This window comes from Amphiura filiformis, chromosome 8 (genome assembly GCF_039555335.1).
Source record: "Amphiura filiformis chromosome 8, Afil_fr2py, whole genome shotgun sequence".
Taxonomy (NCBI): domain Eukaryota; kingdom Metazoa; phylum Echinodermata; class Ophiuroidea; order Amphilepidida; family Amphiuridae; genus Amphiura; species Amphiura filiformis.
The window spans coordinates 48,130,802-48,148,631 of record NC_092635.1 but is presented as its reverse complement, the minus strand read 5'-3'; the positions used below and the strand labels follow the sequence as shown (position 1 = coordinate 48,148,631).

The window sequence follows — 17,830 nt, the reverse complement described above, 5'->3', positions numbered from 1 at the left end:
TTGCTAGACTTGATTCCAGTCCTCGTTTACGGAGTTTAGGGTTAGGGTTTAGGGTTGGGGTGGGGCAGTCTTGTAATAACTATTTGGCAATCGCTCCAAACGTCATTTTGTGTCAATTTTTCTCGAGTGATCGTCAGACATCACACACAGTCCCCATTGTATTGGTGATCAACACGTGTAGTGCTGGGCTCACATGTTCAAGAACCGGAAGGGTATGACCATCAGTTTGCAATGACAAGTCAACCTTTGCAAATCGGGAGATGGATTGATTTGCCCAGCACTGGATTTTCTCAAATCTTTTAATCACCAACGAAGTTGACAGTTGTCAAAACAACTTTGATCAAGCAAGGTTGCAGAATTAAACCAACTCATAATTTAATGGTCGGAATTTGTACTTCAGCTTCAGTTCAGCGCCTGTGTTTACGGTTAAGGCCAAGGAAAGTCGATTTTGAGTTTCCCGTCACCCGCCCTCACTTCATTTTCTGACCCTCACTTGAATTCATTATTGTGATTTTCCAAAAAATACCGATAAAAACTGGTTATATTGCAAAAATAATTATGAATAATCCCTTTATTTTTTGTGGCAAAATCAAAATCAAAACATACATTTTGCTGTCAACCTTGCAGACTCTTTTTAATAATATACCGTTACTTTTGAATCTCATTTGGGCTAAACATCCATCTTCAAGTGAGTGAGCGGCAAATAACAACACATTTTACATGCGTGTTGGTCATATAAAATGAAAGGTAGAAAAATAATGAATAATCAAAAAGTAATACCTCACTTGTTTTCAGAAATTATGTGACGGGAAACTCAAAATTGACTGTTAGGGGCCTAAAAGTAAGCTTGCAAACACTACAGCTAAGATATACATAAATGTTAGATTGAACTTTGAAGCCAAATTGGACAATCTAAAAAATTGTTTTACGGACAGCGTTTTAAAACTGAAGACGATATGATGACTGACCGTGTTATACTAGCACCCTCTATCTTCTATCCACAACTATCGTCGTGACTTGTGGATAGTACTAGTAGATAGATTTCTCGATCAAGCCTGCACTGCAGACCCGCCCCCCAGTTTTTCAATATTCTAGCGCTATATAATATTGCACTTGCAGTTGCAGACATACTATTGCTGCATTTGTGCAACTCGGACTCATGACCACTGAAGCATAGTGTTCTTCTACTTCTACGTGAATTCTGGGTAGACCATATACATGGTATCACGCCCAGCTTTGGCCAAGAAATACTTTTAATTTTACTGTAGGACCTAGGTGCAGAATTCTGCAGGCTTACTGTTTATTATTGGTTGGTTTCATGTTTACATACGAATTTGTGACCATTCTGATCAATCAATAAAAATTTTAACAAGTGAATCATACAACGGAATTTCGTCGTTTACCTTTAACTTTTGAGCTTCGTTGATACATTGCTGGTAATTACCCAAATAAAAGGCATTTCTGATCTCGAACAATTCGTCCACGTCTCCCTGATTTGCGGCCATTTTGAACAGTGCATTATGGGTACACGTAGAAAACAGTAAGAGGAGTGGGAAAACCACTTATTTTTCACATTTTAAATTTTAAATCTTTTATGAAACGTACCGATCCATACAAAAAATTAAGTATTGCTTTACATCATTAAGTTCATATTCAGATATAACAACAAACAAAGAGGTTGATCAGGAGGGTGAAAGTGCATAGGAACAATGCCGGAAACTACGTCACGCTATTGTTCGACCTAGGCTACATATTTTTTAACGCATGCGTGTTCGTCAATACAGCTTTAGACTCCTCCACCTTCGCAACACGGTACGTGGAGTGACTGGAATCACACTGACGGCGGAGGAGAATACTAGCTGGTCAAACAGTTTAATTCTATCAAGCATATAATACCTGAACAATCATCGTCATTTGATCTATTTACTACAGAATATACTCAAAATATAATTTTAAAATAGTAAACCTGTTAATTTATATATTTGTGTACTAAAATATAAGGACACGTGAATAAAATCATGTCGAAGACAAAATGGCCGCTAATCCGCCTATTGTGAGACCTAGGATACATATTTCGAAAGAGGGTAGCAGACTAGGATGCCTATCCCTTTGTCTATTATTCCTGGGTTGATGTACAAATCAGGACAAATGAATTTTAGAAAATATAGCAGCCGACGGAAAAATCTTACATCGACCTCATCACAGCATTCCAACCAATCATAAGCCAGTATTTTCCGTTGCCGTGCAGTCAGATTTTGTTTGGAACTTGCACTACCTCCATTGACACAATAAAGTTCATTCAATAAATGGTTAAACCATCGGACCTATTATTTTTTGTGGTGACATAAAACAACAGTATCAAATGAAATAATTCAAGTTTATTCATACATTATACTACGATTGATATTTTTATAATGAGAAAAATAACAAGTTCAAAAGTGAGAAACTGTCAGTATACCTGTTGCCATATTGAATAAATCCCTGGGAACTCAAACACTTGTTGAGCCATTTTCATCATGTTCATGTATACGAGACATAATTTTGGTGCGGAAACAGGACGGTTCGCACCCTTTCAATTTCGGACCCGTGCACTTTCGCCCCCTTTCAATTTCGCACCCGTGCACTTTCGCCCCCTTTTTAAACCGCGGGTAATGTGCTGCTGTTGATTGGTGATGCACGATCGATCGCTTCAACTCCGGTACAGTGGGGTGTTGTATGTGTATAGTATTGGTTGAGTTTTGAGTGTTGATTGTCTGTGTTTGCAGTACCGGTACTGGGTCCAGCGTGTACAAAAGCAAATAGTATGTTGATGGACTCTCCGGTTCGATTGAATTTAATAGGCCTATATTATTACGATATATTAAATGTGCTTCGACTAAAGATTGGTATTCATTATGTTTTTGATTTGTTATTTTGTTTTACTTAGGCCTATTTTATTTTATTTCATTTCTATTTTATTTTATTTTAAGCCTATTAATTATTTTTTTTATTTATTATTATTATTATTATTATTATTATTATTATTATTATTATTATTATTATTAATTATTATTATATTATTGTTATTAGAATTATGTTACCTAGGCCTTATTAGTACTTTATAATAGGCTATATAATTTAGTATTCAATTATTTATGGCCTATAAAGTATCAAATTTATAGGGCCTAATATTGATATGGCCAAAAATATGATGGCTTATAATTTATAATTTTATCCCATCTTTATGTTGCCGAATTGATCTTCTTTGACATGACACTAATGGAAAAAACATATTTAGCAAATTTCTCAAAGACAAATGCGCACAAGCAAAACAAATGCCTGCAGCAGCTTTGCGATAATGCTGTGCCGACTTTCACCACCTTTCTTCACCGCGAGTATTAGCTGCCACTAGTACGCGAAAGCGCCGGGCGTGACATGGGTTCAATCAATGCAATGGTAGCCTACGGTGACTAGGCAGTAGCACGCATATATTCGTCCCAGAACACACCCGTACTGGATCGATTGCTTGACAAGTCTCCGGGCCACGCGGCCGCGTGATTGTATAAAGTGTGACTCCTTCAACCCATTATGTAATGAATGACTTACGCGAAAGCGCCGGGTATGGTGTGGGTCCAATCAATGGTAGGGTACCGTAAACAGACACGCAAAAGTGCCATATGCCTCTTGACGTACGATCGTAAAATATTATTAATCAGGAAAGTTTTCTGTTCGTTTTAATGAGAAATGTAAATAATGTACCAAATGTTTTAACTTTTATGTCTTTTAATGAATGATGTATTTTGTCTGTGTTCTTAATTAATTTAATATATATTTCTACAAGTGTTACGTAAATTGTATAAAACAAAGAAATGTAAATACTTTTAATGAATTTTGATATATTTGATGTATGATTTTTTGATGTTTATGCATTTTTATGTTTTTAAAAAATTCTTACATTATATAGGGCTTATGAATAATTCTACAAATTGTTATGTATATTGTTTTTATGACACAGAGCCCCTGTAATAGCAGATTTATCTGAAAGGTAGCCCTGTATAAATATGGTTTTAATAAATAACATAAAGTAAATAAACAAATTTGTGGAAAAAATGCTATCAATTCTGCATTGTAAATGATTGACATTTATGTGTTCATGATTCATTTTGTTTACTGGCCTGTCAATCACGGACTCATTACGACGATGCTTTATTAACACCACGGCACATCTTATATCTTAATCTGCTAAATATGCCGACAATTTTAAGGCGGGATGTTTGAACTCGAAGATGTCAATAATGTAATATAGCATCTATTTCTTAGATAATAAGATCGTGTAAAGGAGATGAATTTCTTTCTTTATTTTTCTTTTCTTTTTCCTTTTTTTTTTCGTTTTTATAGTGCCTTTTTTCTTCTTCTTTTTAATCAAGAAAGCTGCTTTGTCTTTTGAACCCTGTTTTGTTTTTGGATGTTGCTGCACATAATAAACAGTTTTAAACAATCAATTTATTTCTATCAATTAGATTTGTTCAGTTCATCTTAATTTCTTTGGATTTCGTTTTTTCTTTCCCTTTCTTTCTTTATTTCCTTTCTTTCTTTTTTCGTTTGCATGATCAGGCTATAGGGGCCCGACGCATAAATGACATCTATCTTAAAGGAGTATTTCGTGATCCTAGTATCATCTTTTTATGACATTTTTTAGTAGACATGTTGATTCCGATTTTGCATTATGCGAGTTATGCATGACTATGTGTATTACACTGCTCCATAGGCCACTGTTGTAATTTCGTTCTGGTACACCAGAACGTAATTCAAAATTGACGATATTTTTGCTAGACGAATTAAATCTGCAAGAATTATTTTTTGGACATAAACATTATGTAGCCAGAGGTTTCCAGTGGTATAAAAATCTCAATTTTTTTGAGAAAAGTGAGGGGATAATAATAATAATAATAATAATAATAACTTTATTTATACACGGTAAAACATGTTCAATACAATATTGATCTTCCACATGTCCGTGTGGATATTAAAACATTACTAAAATATAAAATATAAAAGTTTGTTAAAAGATAATTATAATGCAAAAATGTACATAGACTAATACAATATTTCACTAAGAGACAAAAAAATTATAACAAATGAATATGATAAAAATAATCTGCATTCATCCTCATATCATTGTTATTCTTCTTCTTATTATTAGTATTATCATATTATTATCATTATATTATATTATTAAATAAACTTTGTTTATATTATTAACATTGTTATTATTATCATCATCATCATCATCATCATCATCATCATCATCATCATCATCATCATCATCGTCATTGTCATCATTATCATCATCGTCGTCGTCGTCGTCATCATCATCATATCATCATCATTACCTGACTACTAGCCACAAACCCATACCAAGGAAAATAAAATATCAATTTTGCTGCAAGCCCTCAGAGAAAAGTAATATACAAATGTTTAAAATCATGTTTTATTACAACGTATCTAATAGTAATAGGAATTTGCACACAACCATGACAACTGCTAAATTAAGCTGAAATGAAGAAAATATAGACTATAAAAAGTCTAAAATGAAAATAAATGTTGTTTATTATCATATTATTATTATTATCATCATATTATATTATTAAATTAACTTTGTTTATATGTTTTGTGTTACTCCCCCATTGGATGTTGTGTCATACTTTCATTGTTTTTAATTTTATCCATTGCTTGTTGACACTTGTATCCTTTTGGATCCATCCTTTGGTCGTCAGTTGGGACAAATTTTCACTGTTTTTATACATATTATAATTAATAATTAAATATAAATTTATTATTATTATTACTATTTATTATTATTACTATTTTTATCATTGAATTCTAATTATTTCATTATTTTGGGTAAACCTGCTGCTAAAATATCTGGCCTGTAATATAATACTGAGAAAAAAAAATCGTTCCTCTATTTTGTTATAAAATATCCTTTCTTTCCTTCCTTCCGGGTTTATCATGACTTAATAAGTGCATGCCCGACGGCCCCAGCACTATAAACATACTACGCCGCACCGCCGGGAGTTCAAGCAATCGATCGTGCATCAATCAACAGCAGCACAATACCCGCGGTATAAAAAGGGGGCGAAAGTGCACGGGTGCGAAATAGAAAGGGGGCGAAAGTGCACGGGTCCGAAATTGAAAGGGTGCGAACCGTCCAGCATTCTTTTGGTGCTACGTGTACCTCATTAAATGAGGTACACGTAGCACCAAATTGAGGTACCTATGAATACGACCTTCATGCCCATTTTACACTGTAACTCAGAATACAATTGAGGACATTTACGGCTCATTCGTGGTGTACGGTCACAAATGATTAATGATCATTTATCATGAAATTTAATTTAATGCCAAAACAAGCTCTTATCAATGAAACCATACAATAAATCAGGTGCATAGAAAAATATTGGTACTTCCTTTTAACTTAAAATTTCCTAAAGCTATAGACTAGCTATCAATGTACGATTTTTAATAATTTGTTATTGTTTTCAAACCTGATTTCTTGGCATATTTTTAAATTAAATGAGAACAAGGAAAAGAAGAACACTCGATTCCCAACAAATGTTTAGTGTCATGTCAGCCTCGATCATGGTGTGTGGGACAACTTAAAAGAGGAAATTCATAATTCAATCTCAACTGCCAGTGTACAAACTCTTTCCGAAGTTATATATTTTATAGCCCCACCCCCCCCCCACCCACCCCAAGTTCCCACAAATTAATCTAATAAATTATGATTTAGGCTAATGATGATATTTAATGAAAGTTGATTCTTAGTTTCCCGTCACCCGCCCGCATAACCTGTACTTTTATTTGTGTGACTCTTATAGGCCTATACCAGGCCAAAACAGATGCACAATATGTGTGCAAAACCAAAATCTATAATTACAAGGCCTGATTAGTGATTAGGGGGCTGGCATTTTCTTCGGAAGGGGGGGTCCCAAAAATACAGGGGGGTCATAGAATTTTCAGACCAAAAATAGGGGCGGGGTTATAATTTTTTTAACACCCAAAATAGGGGGTTATAGAATTATTAAGGGCTGGTGACTCAAAATTTCTCAAAATTTTCGCGTGCTGCGCGCAGCCCACGCATTCTTTAACTTCACAATCGAAATGTGCGTACAATATATGCAAAACGTTTACGCGCTCCGCGCACCTTCTTTTCACTTAGGATAAAAATTTTAACGAGCTCCACACACTTTCTTCACTTTTAAGTTTTGGCAATGAATAATTTTTCTTGAGTCTGTGTAGTTGGAAGGGGGGGGGGGGGTCATAAAATTTTTTGGCTGCGATAGGGGGTCATAAAAAAATTGACTCTGGCCACCGACATATTTGGGACCCCATCCCCCATTCCGAAGAAAATGCCAGCCCCTTACTCTCTTGTTCTGGAAAAGAAATTTCACTGATTTCTGACTCGGAAGTTGCAGCAATCAATTATCGCAATGGGAACTGGCAACCTCATGTAAACAAGTTGATAAGGTCGATTATGATGGCAACATGCATGGACAAAATAGTACTCATGTAAACGGAATTTCTAACATCAAAATGTTGCGTTAATTAATGTTCTCTATTAAAAGGTTTATATGGATCATATAACGACAACGTTATTTTAAGACTTGAGCTAAATCGTTTGTTATATCAGTGAATTCAACGCTTGAAATGACGTGATTCGTATGTATGACTGTGAGTTCGCTATCTCATTTTGTTATCACTGACTGAGAGACCAATGCACAGTATCACTGTCAGTGCCAGTACATTCAGCATTATAGTAGGCCTACAATATCATCATCATGATACAAAATGTCGTTGCATGGAGGGTAATTATGTAAGTATTTAAAAGTAGTCAGTCGAACATTTTCTGGTAAAATCATGGTAAAGTCAGATTGATTATAAATAAACCAGATAATGAGATTATCAGATGTTCTGTAGTGTACTGTAATCTGTTCTGTCATACTCATGACCCATGTTCTGTGCTGTGGCCCAAATGGCATGGAGGCCAGGTCTTCGCCCTCTACTTACTTACGCCCTCAAAATCAAATTTTTTTGGGGGCACCTCACTCGAAATCTCTAGGCAGCTTCGAATTTACGCACGATAGTTATGCATTCGATGCTAGAGTAGCCCTACGACGTTGCTAACATTTTTCGGTCGGACAGCGTTCACATTTTTTGCAACAGATGATATTTATTTTGTAATGTTAATTGTTATGTTAATGTTGAAATTTTAATGAAAGTTATTTCGATTAGTCACCTGTATCTTTTGAGTAAAATATGCCTAAAATTGAACAGTCTAAAATGTTGTTGAAGTGTAATTTTAGCAACATGTTTGATGCAATCACCTGTCCGGATCAGCAGTGTTTACTTCTGAACTTCCATTACACGGTGTCAATTCTGTCAAATTTGTTGCTAGACTTCTCGAGCAAGGGGCACCATGGGCAAAGAAGTGCCCAAGGCCAACATGCATATAGCCCGAAACATCATGGCCCTAGTTGTTCCTTCCTCAACATAGGGCCATGAATGCCGTACGTACGTAGAAACGGGGCACCGTGAACTCACGTCGCGGTGACGACGGCATCTATATATAGGAAGAATTCAAAACACGGCGATGATAACAGTCACAAGTCTGGTCTTTTACATCCACAAATGTGCTCAATATTTACGAACATGCACCAAATATGTTTTGTTTAAAGGCTTATTATGTACGATTTCCTTCAAATTTTAAATTTGTCATTATATACTCAACATGCTGAAATAATACTAGTAATAATGATCGGGAATGGTTTCTGTCCATTTTGAGCTGAAATAACGAGGTAACGTGAAAGAAACACTGCTTGTTATTTTTGCCGTTTAACACACAGTTCTATGGGCGGACATAAAGTCATAATTTCTTGAATTATGACTTTATGTCTAACTTTGCTCTGTTTACCTACAAACACAACAAATTTGGCTGATTCCATTTAGGTGCAAGTTGTGACATACATGTGTAAACATTTAATACAAATATGCCAAAAAATCAGGTTTGAAAAAAATTAACCAAATTCATATTATAAGAATAAGATCGTACATTATGACTTTAGTCTCATCTTCACGTGAGGAATGGTAGGAAGTGGTATTTATGAGAAAAAGTGGAATTTTATGTGTACCCTGGACCAGATAGGCTCAGGAGTCTCAGACCTTCGTACGGAGAAGGACAGTGGAAATCGTAGTGATGGAGGTGTGAGTACCTCAGGCTAGCATATTTATTATTTGGGAAATCAAGTTCAAATAATTACCAAAGACAAGGCAAATTGTTATTTTCTGTGCTGATTAAAATCAGAAAATTGACTTGAACTGAAAGGCCCTGTACAAACTATTAAGGGGGTACTAACTACACCCCTGGCCAATTTTGTGCCTATTTTTGCATTTTTCTTTAAAATTATAGCACATTGGTGACAAGTAAGATATATATTATAGGGGCAAGGACTACAACTACTGTACTGAAAATTCAGCAACTCAAAGCAAATATAGTTATTGCATGATTGATTTATTGATCAAATATTGGTTTTCCCTCATTTTTGACTGTAACTCCACAACTGTTGTCTGTGCTGCAATAAAATTTCCAGTGCAGTAGTTGTAGTCCTTGCCCCTATAATATACACATCTTACTTGTCCCCAATGCGCTATAATTTTTGAGAAAAATGCAAAAATAGGCACAAAATTGGCCAGGGGTGTAGTACCCCCTTAAGGATTTTGCAAATGTCCCCCTTTGACAGATGTGAGAAGTGGGTAGGGGGCCTATTGCAATACATGTAGATGGAAGAAGTTCCAGGGTCAGAATTTTGTTTCAAAGTGTGAGAATCAATCTTGATTCTTGCAGAATAAATTTGTGGGTATCATTTGATTCTTGCAAATCAACTTCTGTGTAAACTGAAAAAGTTTGAACGCAAAGCTGTTTGTAAACGAGAATCTTTGCGAGAATCGATTCTTGTCGAAATTGTGACCCTGCGTCAGTGCGACCGAGTGAATGTCAGATCATCATCACCCCAAAATTTTTTTTAATTTTAAAAATGATTTTGTTTAAAAGCGCCCTGGGCGGTTAATGGAACAAATACGATAATAGTGTACATTCTTATACTTTTTTTGTGTATTGTATATGGTCATTTTCACGGTAAAGGTGTAACTTTTGATTTTTAGGGTCAAAATTTCAAACCACTTAAATATGTTTCTGTTTACTGAAATCATGCATAGAAGCAACTTAATTTCAAGTAAAATAATGTTTCAAGGCTTAAACCTTTTGATTTCTAATAAAAATTTGACATTTGCATAACATTTTGGTTAAAATCTAAGAAAAATGTATTTTACATAACCTCAGAAAATTTTGACATGAAAGCTGGAATACATGTGAAATTCCATTCTAAAGTAAGTCAACAGATATAAGTTAAATTTTATACCATGTTTTGCTATGTTTGTAATTGCAGTTTTGAAAATTTTTAACATCAAGTGTCATTTACAATGGAAATTTCCAAACCTTAAACATATTTTTTAAGTTTTAATTGGGTTCCTAAAATAATTTGAATGTCTAACTTCATGTACAAATACTACTTGATGAAAGGAACCTCCCAGCCAAGTTTCACAGAAATTGGAGTTATTTTTTAGAATTGGCAATTCAAGCGATTTGTGTTTCGGAGGCTTCAGTTAACAACACAGGTGATCATAAAAGTAAAATATTTAGCTAACTACTACAAGTTGACATAAAAAAATAGGTAAAAAATATCACAATTACCAATTTTCATGCTTTGCTTCTAAGTATTGAATTTCAGTTGTGACAAAAATTAAATTATCACAGCAAGTCATTTTTTTTTTGTTTGGAGGCTTCATGTTAACAATTGTTAAACATTGCAGAAGTAGTTTTTTGAAAACAACAGTGTTGGGATCATCTAAGCTGTTATTTTCTTGTGTGTATTGAATCAATGATTCTATGCGGCAGATATTGTAGATTTATCACACATTAATTTTTTCACCCATTTGTTAAGTATGGTGTTTTTTGCATGTGAAGCCTCCGAAACAGGCTTTTTAAGGTATTAGTATATTTTTCAAACATTAACCATAATGTCAATTTTTTTTAATTTATGACATTCTGCACATATCAAGTAATAATTACAATGCAGATATCAGTATGAAACACACCAATTTAGATATGCATAGATGATAATTAAGTTTACTGTTGTTTCGGAGGCTTCATTTGTTTCGGAGGCTTCAATTGTTAACGGAAAGTTTGTATTGGGTCCCATTTTCAAACGGTGATATATATCTCCACGATTTAAAAACATGTGACTTGAGGATCTAGTTTGCTACATTTTAATAAATAGATTGGATGAGCTCTTTTATTTATATTTGCACAAGCTTGCTGAACAGTTTGTTTCGGAGGCTTCAAAAAAGTTAACGGAAAAACGGCTATTTGAAGTCAAGATTTTATAAAAATTTTAAAAGCTTGCAAATCGGCTAATTTTTGTTACCCATTTCAAGTTAAGATAACAACTGTTATGAATCAAGAAGAAGTGAAGAAATAACCAAGAATTATGAACCAAAGCTACACCCACAAAGTTTGTTAACAATTGTTAACGGAAAATGAAGCCTCGAAGCGATAAATATCGAAGTCCGGTTCTCAAAAATACAGGGCCGTTCACAATTAAATCTAATGTGGCAGTGTTTACTGAACATATGACTGTACTTTCAGGATAAGAAAAATTATCCATGAACTAACTGAAGAAAACACAGGGTTTTACAAAAATGTTACTGTTTTTTATAGTTTTTCAAAATGGCAATATTAAGTACATTTAAGCCTGCTAAAACTGAACGCAGTAACTCCCAAAGCTGATTATGCTACCCAAGGTAGCTGCTAACTAGATGACTTATGTGGCCAAAAATTATGGAATTCTGTGGCTTTATTAGAACACTACGGATTAAAATGTTAAAAATCCAAAGTTACACCCTTTACCGTGAAAATGACCATATTGTAACATATTTTGTTTGACATACATAAGTATGTTTTGGGCTTTTTTTTTTTTTTTTTTTGATGCAATAAATCAGGCCCGTGCATGGGGGTGCCCCCCAATTTGGAAAAGTATAAAAAAAGTCCGAAAATTTGAATTTATGAAGCGTGAAGCGAGCAAAAAAAAAATCAGTTTTTTACGCTTTTTGGACAAAAAGGTCCAGGTTTTGTCCACTTTTCACAAAATCGCCCCTCCCCCTTGGAAAAAAGTCCACTTTTTCAAAATCAGCACCCCCCAAATGAAATCCTGCATACGGGCCTGCAATAAATGACAAAACCTTTTTTTTTTTTGCTCTGTGAAAGCTAAAAAATGCCTTGTTTTTTTTATTGACATAAAAACAGTGAAATAAATAATTTGTCACTATATTTAGGGTGGCTACACATGAAAATTTCAAACCCACCACTGGAATTACTTTTTCTGTCAGGATTGTTCCTTCTGCAAAATGATTTAAAAAACCTTTTGAATCAACTCAATCGGACAATCTGTTGCTAAGATACAGCCTTCTAAAGATTCACAAAATTTTACCATTTTTCCCCAAAATCCTGATTTTGTCATAAATTTGCATATTCAGTGAATTCACGGAGCGAAAGAAGTATACTGTATTGTTTTTTGTTTATTTAATGTTCTTTTATGACCATGCATAATTGCTATATTTTCTTTACAACATTTTTAAAATGGCTGAAATCACAAAAATAATTCTTTTGCCAGGACTTTTAAGGTAAATACCGTATTTCGTCAAATAAACGCCCCCGGGGGCGTTAAATTTTCCCAAGGGGGGGGGGGGCGTTTATTAGAGGTCATTTTAGCACGACAATTCCGTTAAAATCATTAGGTAAGCTTAAAAGTCACGCTAAAATGACGAACTATGAACTTTTGACACTGACTTTTGGTTCACTTCCGGGTTGCCGATGCAGATTTTGGCCATTTATTGCTGCTATTATCAACCATGTGAGCAACTTGGTAAGCTTACTACACAATTAAGATAGCATGGAAATATCGGAATTTTTGAAACATCTTGGTTGAAAAAAAAGTGGTGGGGGGCGTTTATTTGAGGAGGGGGGCGACTATTTGACGAAATACGGTACCGTATGTGTGATTTTCACCGTTGAGGGTGCTATTATGTGCCAATTATATATGACCTTCCTAAACCACACAACCAAATTGTCTGATTTTTGCACAGGATTTGGCTCTGAGGGTCTAGATTGTAAAACTCAATATAGCATAATTGTACATCTTTGGGAAAATAGTTTTATTTGATGACAAAAAAATGATTTTGTGCGTAACTTTTTCATGTGTGACCGTACAAAAGTGCTATATTCACCTTCATTACGAGTACAATATTTTCTATCTAATTAGGTAGTCAGGTTTGCACAGAAGTTACTAGGAGACCAAATATATTGAATTCAAAATGCCCTCTGGTTTTCCAACTGCTGCAGATTCTGTTACATTTCCACCATACATTTGTGTATGTAGGCAGGGGTACACACAATAGCCTAGCATTATGGCCACCCTACTATATTGCTGAAAAGTCCTTTGTTTTAAGATGGAGATGGGTGATCAATTTGAACCAGGAGTTGAATTAACCTGAAAAATGGGCAGAAATGTGGAAGTTAATTTGCAAAAAAAATGCTAATTCCGAAAGCAATGTGTTTGTAATTTTAAAAGCAATATGCCCCACAAGAAATTGGGTCAGTCAGAATATTGTGAATGGTTCTATAAAATTTCACACTTTTTGTTTAAAATATGAATTAAAAAGTACATTAAACTTACTCATCTTCTCACTAATTTGTTGCTATGAGCCTGCGAGTCTGTGTGCTGTAGTATGAGGACAGGGGAGGGCTGGGCAAGGGCGACAAAATTTGATGAAAGCGATCAAAAAAGTACAAAAATAGCTTTAAACTCTTAAATATCAGGGTGGCCAGTATGGAGGGAAGACTTCTCGGAGGGTGCCCCCTGGCTATGTCACTGCGGGTAGTCAAATAAAATAACCCTACGATTCCGGACCGGTACCCAATCTTCCTTGATCTTGAATTGAAATAATTTTTTTGTGACAGATATTAAATTATTTGATAAAAGTTTAGTTTGAGTTTGAACTTCCCAGAATGAGAAAGGAATGTAGAAATTTAAGCAGTAGCCCTTCATTCCTCTGTGTGAAATACAAATGTCTGTTTAGCTTCAATACAATTGGTAATGTCAACAATGCTATTAAGTTTCTTTGATATCATTGCTGGTGTACATCACAACCAGCCCTGTAGCTAAGGACAACAAGTCATTGCTCTGACTAAACTAACATGTTTAGCAGTGGAAGTTAAAAGTTATGTGTGCAGACTCTATTGTCTTTATGATGTAAACATTGAATATGTGGGAGGTACATATTACACATATCAGTTTGTAGAATTATCAGGAAGCCGGGTAATATATAAATTGTCATTCTGGTTTGGTTGGATATTACAAATTTAAGTATGAGATGATATTCAGTCATTTCAAACATTTATTGTGATCATGGTGATGCTGTCTGTAAAATGGAAATTCTACATGTTCTACTTGACACCTTATGTGTTTGAAACTTGAAGATAAACTCGAACCTAGCTTTACCCACCCCCAGTTAGATTTGATTTTCATAATGGAATGTCTATTAAATAAGCATATCTAACTATGATTTGCATATATTTGCAAATGAACTAATTAACACATTTTTGCATTTTAAGGGGGTACTACACCCCTGCCCAATTTTGTGCCTATTTTTGGATTTTTCTCAAGAATTATAGCGCATTGGTGACAAGTAAGATATGTATATTATAGGGGCAAGGACTACAACTACTGCACTGGAAATTTTATTTCAGCACGGACAACAGTTGTGGAGTTACAGTCAAAAATGAGGGAAAACCCGTATTTGATCAATAAATCAATAACTACTTGCCTTGAGTTGCTGAATTTTCAGTGCAGTAGTTGTAGTCTTTGCCCCTATAATATACATATCTTACTTGTATCAAATGCGCTATAATTTTTGAGAAAAATGCAAAAATAGGCACAAATTTGGGCAGGGGTGTAGTACCCCCTTAAATAACTAATTGACCCAATTGTCATGCAGATACAAGTTAGGGCCTTATACGGGGCTCACCTGGGCTGTCATTTTCTTCAAAATGGGGATCAGGAATATATATACTGAGGGGGTCATAACATTTTTATACCAAAAACTAGGGGGTTATACTCTTGAACAAATTCATCAGGACTGTTCCATAAAACTGTATCTTTTTTCATATACTAGTCCAAGTTAAACACACTTACGTGCAGACGTTTCGATAGCTATCAGCTATCTTTCTCAATGCTACTGTTGATGTGAAGATCGCTGTACAGCTGTTGTTGATCGCTGCTTGGCAACGGAGTTGCCAGACGATTTCTCCATCAACAGGTCATCATAGATGTGACTTAGGAGCTTTTGGAATTCATTTTGTCCACGACGTACTTCACCTTTCGCGGCAAAATTTTTAGACAGCGATTCAGAGCGGCTATGGGTAGCCCCGTCGTGTCCCCATTAGCAGCCAACATCTTTATGGAATACTTAGAGGAATCAGCCATCATGACTGCCCCTATTGAATGCAAGCCCAAGCTTTGGAAAAGATACGTCGACGACATTCTGGAAGTAGTAGCCAAAGACGCAGTTATACCGCTTACTGACCATATTAACCAAGTCGATGACACACAGTCCATCAAATTCACTTTCGAGAAAGAAGTCGACGGAAAGATACCATTCTTAGACACTCTAATTGTTCGCCGCGAAGATGGGTCCGTGAAGCTTTTAGTTTATCGCAAAGCCACCCACACAAACCAGTACTTGAACTTCAAATCACACCATCCCCTACATCAAAAACTTGGGGTAGTTCGCACACTGTTAGATAGGAAAGACAAGATTGTCACCGAAGATCAGGACAAGAGGAGGAGGAGAAGATAATTAAAGGTGCTTTAAAACAGTGTGGATACCCGGACTGGTGTGTGGATAAAGTCAAGAGCAAAATGGCTACTCCTAAGCAAAAAGGAAAGAAATCCAAAGGCGACAGTGAAAAATCCAGGGATTTGTGACATTACCGTATGTTGAAGGGGTGTCTGAGCGTGTCGCTAGAGTCATGAAGTCTTATAACATCCATGCCGCCATGAAACCCCACACCTCTTTACGCAACCTTCTCGTCCATCCGAAAGATAAACGCGAGCCGCAAAATTCTACGGATGTCATTTATTCTATCCCATGCAAAAACTGCGATCTCACATACATAGGTGAAACCGGTAGAAAATTCGGGAAGCGCTTAGATGAACATAGAAGTGAGGCAGATAAAGTCGCTACCAATATCCGCACTAGAGCCAACAGGAAAGCTTAGCAATCTACCATCCATAAATCTGCGATAACTGACCATGTTGTGGACAATAATCATATCATCAATTGGGAGGAGGCAAGGATTGTCGGAAAAGAGAGTGATAAATACACAAGATGGATAAAGGAGGCCATCACCATCAGAAAGCAAGGAGCAACAATGAACCGAGGACGAGGGCCAGTACAACCTAAGTCACATCTATGACGACCTGTTGATGGAGAAATCGTCTGGCAACTCCGTTGCCAAGCAGCGATCAACAACAACTGTAAAGCGATCTTCACATCAACAGTAGCATTGAGAAAGATAGCTGATAGCTATCGAAACGTCTGCACGTAAGTGTGTTTAGTATATGAAAAAATATACAGTAGGGGGTTATAATTTTTTACACTAAAAGTACATGTAGGTTGTAGGTGGTTACAAATTACAAAGTGTTAAGCAACTATTAAAATTTTCTGACTGAAAGCCTATTGAAATTTTACATGTACAGTATTAGTAGCACTTCCCAAGTCAAATAGAAATCAGGGAATTTCCACTTTGGGCAAAAAATGGCAAATATTTTTGCCCCCCCAAAAATCACAAATTAAGCGTACTGCTAATCATCCAGCATGTATTATTTTGCACAACACTTATAAAGGGCCTGCAAAAATATATAATGTATTTTTGGCCTATGTCACCTGTCACATATACTGACATTGAAATATAAATAGGGACTTAATTTCTTTTCATGCAGCATTGCTGTGATATGAATGATGACGATCATAAAAGGAAATGATTTCTCCCCTTTCATATTCATGTATTGTGAAGAGAAATTAATCATAGAGTGACTGAATAGGCTACAAACCATATTTAGGCCTGTCAGAAAATTACTTGAGTTCTCTGAAAACAGCAGGTGAAATTTGACTGTTTGGGATTAGATTCTGATTGAAGGTGATAGGAATAAAGTGATTTGACCTTTGGTAAATGGCAGTTAAATTATGATGAGATCATGAGCTGATATCTGTTTAATATTCAATTGGTTGCAAATATAAAAGTGTTCTCCCATTTTGAGAGGGCTGGATCCTTTTCTGAATGTCCGCAGGGTTAATAAAAATACACAAATTAACCCTAATGCTAAACATGGTTTTTAGCTATCGGAAAGGGAAGGAGGAATGAAAAAGGAGAGAAGATGAACATTTTTTTACTTGGCACCCCTGGGTTTCGAACCTTAGACCCCTCGAGTGCCATGCACAAGATCACCGACTTGTAGTTACGGGGGTTTGGCTGACCCGGCTAGTGATTCCCGGGGTATATAAGACTTAGGCTGATAGCATCATGCCCGACATGTGCAATGCTTGCATGCGCAGTGGTTCTTTAAAGATTTTGTAAGTTTTTCCCCCGTTAGGGTTAATACTGTTTTCTCTACTA

The 17,830-nt window shown here is 35.6% G+C and overlaps 3 protein-coding genes across 4 annotated transcripts in view; 2 read left to right on the top strand and 1 right to left on the bottom strand.

Moving 5' to 3' along the window:
* LOC140159134 (coatomer subunit epsilon-like) overlaps positions 1-1,517 on the bottom strand; it is a 67,832-nt gene extending 66,315 nt beyond the window's left edge. The window contains exon 1 of the mRNA XM_072182489.1: positions 1,404-1,517. Within this exon, the coding sequence (XP_072038590.1) occupies positions 1,404-1,505 (102 nt within the window). The 5' untranslated portion in view covers positions 1,506-1,517. The remainder of the gene's footprint in view (positions 1-1,403) is intronic.
* Positions 1,518-7,523: 6,006 nt separating this feature from the next.
* Positions 7,524-17,830, top strand: part of LOC140159133 (tubulin polyglutamylase TTLL13-like) — a 42,539-nt gene continuing 32,232 nt past the window's right edge. For both annotated transcript variants that reach the window (XM_072182488.1, XM_072182487.1), the window contains exon 1: positions 7,524-7,855. The gene's annotated coding sequence lies outside the window, so the exon portion shown is untranslated. The remainder of the gene's footprint in view (positions 7,856-17,830) is intronic.
* LOC140159589 (uncharacterized) lies at positions 15,571-16,011 on the top strand. The gene has a single exon (XM_072183082.1). It carries the CDS (start codon positions 15,571-15,573, stop codon positions 16,009-16,011), a length of 441 nt encoding a protein of 146 aa, XP_072039183.1.

What these genes read in the sequence shown, in the direction of transcription:
- LOC140159589 (XM_072183082.1), top strand. Translation starts at nt 15,571, where the DNA reads ATGGGTAGCCCCGTCGTGTCCCCATTAGCAGCCAACATCTTTATGGAA.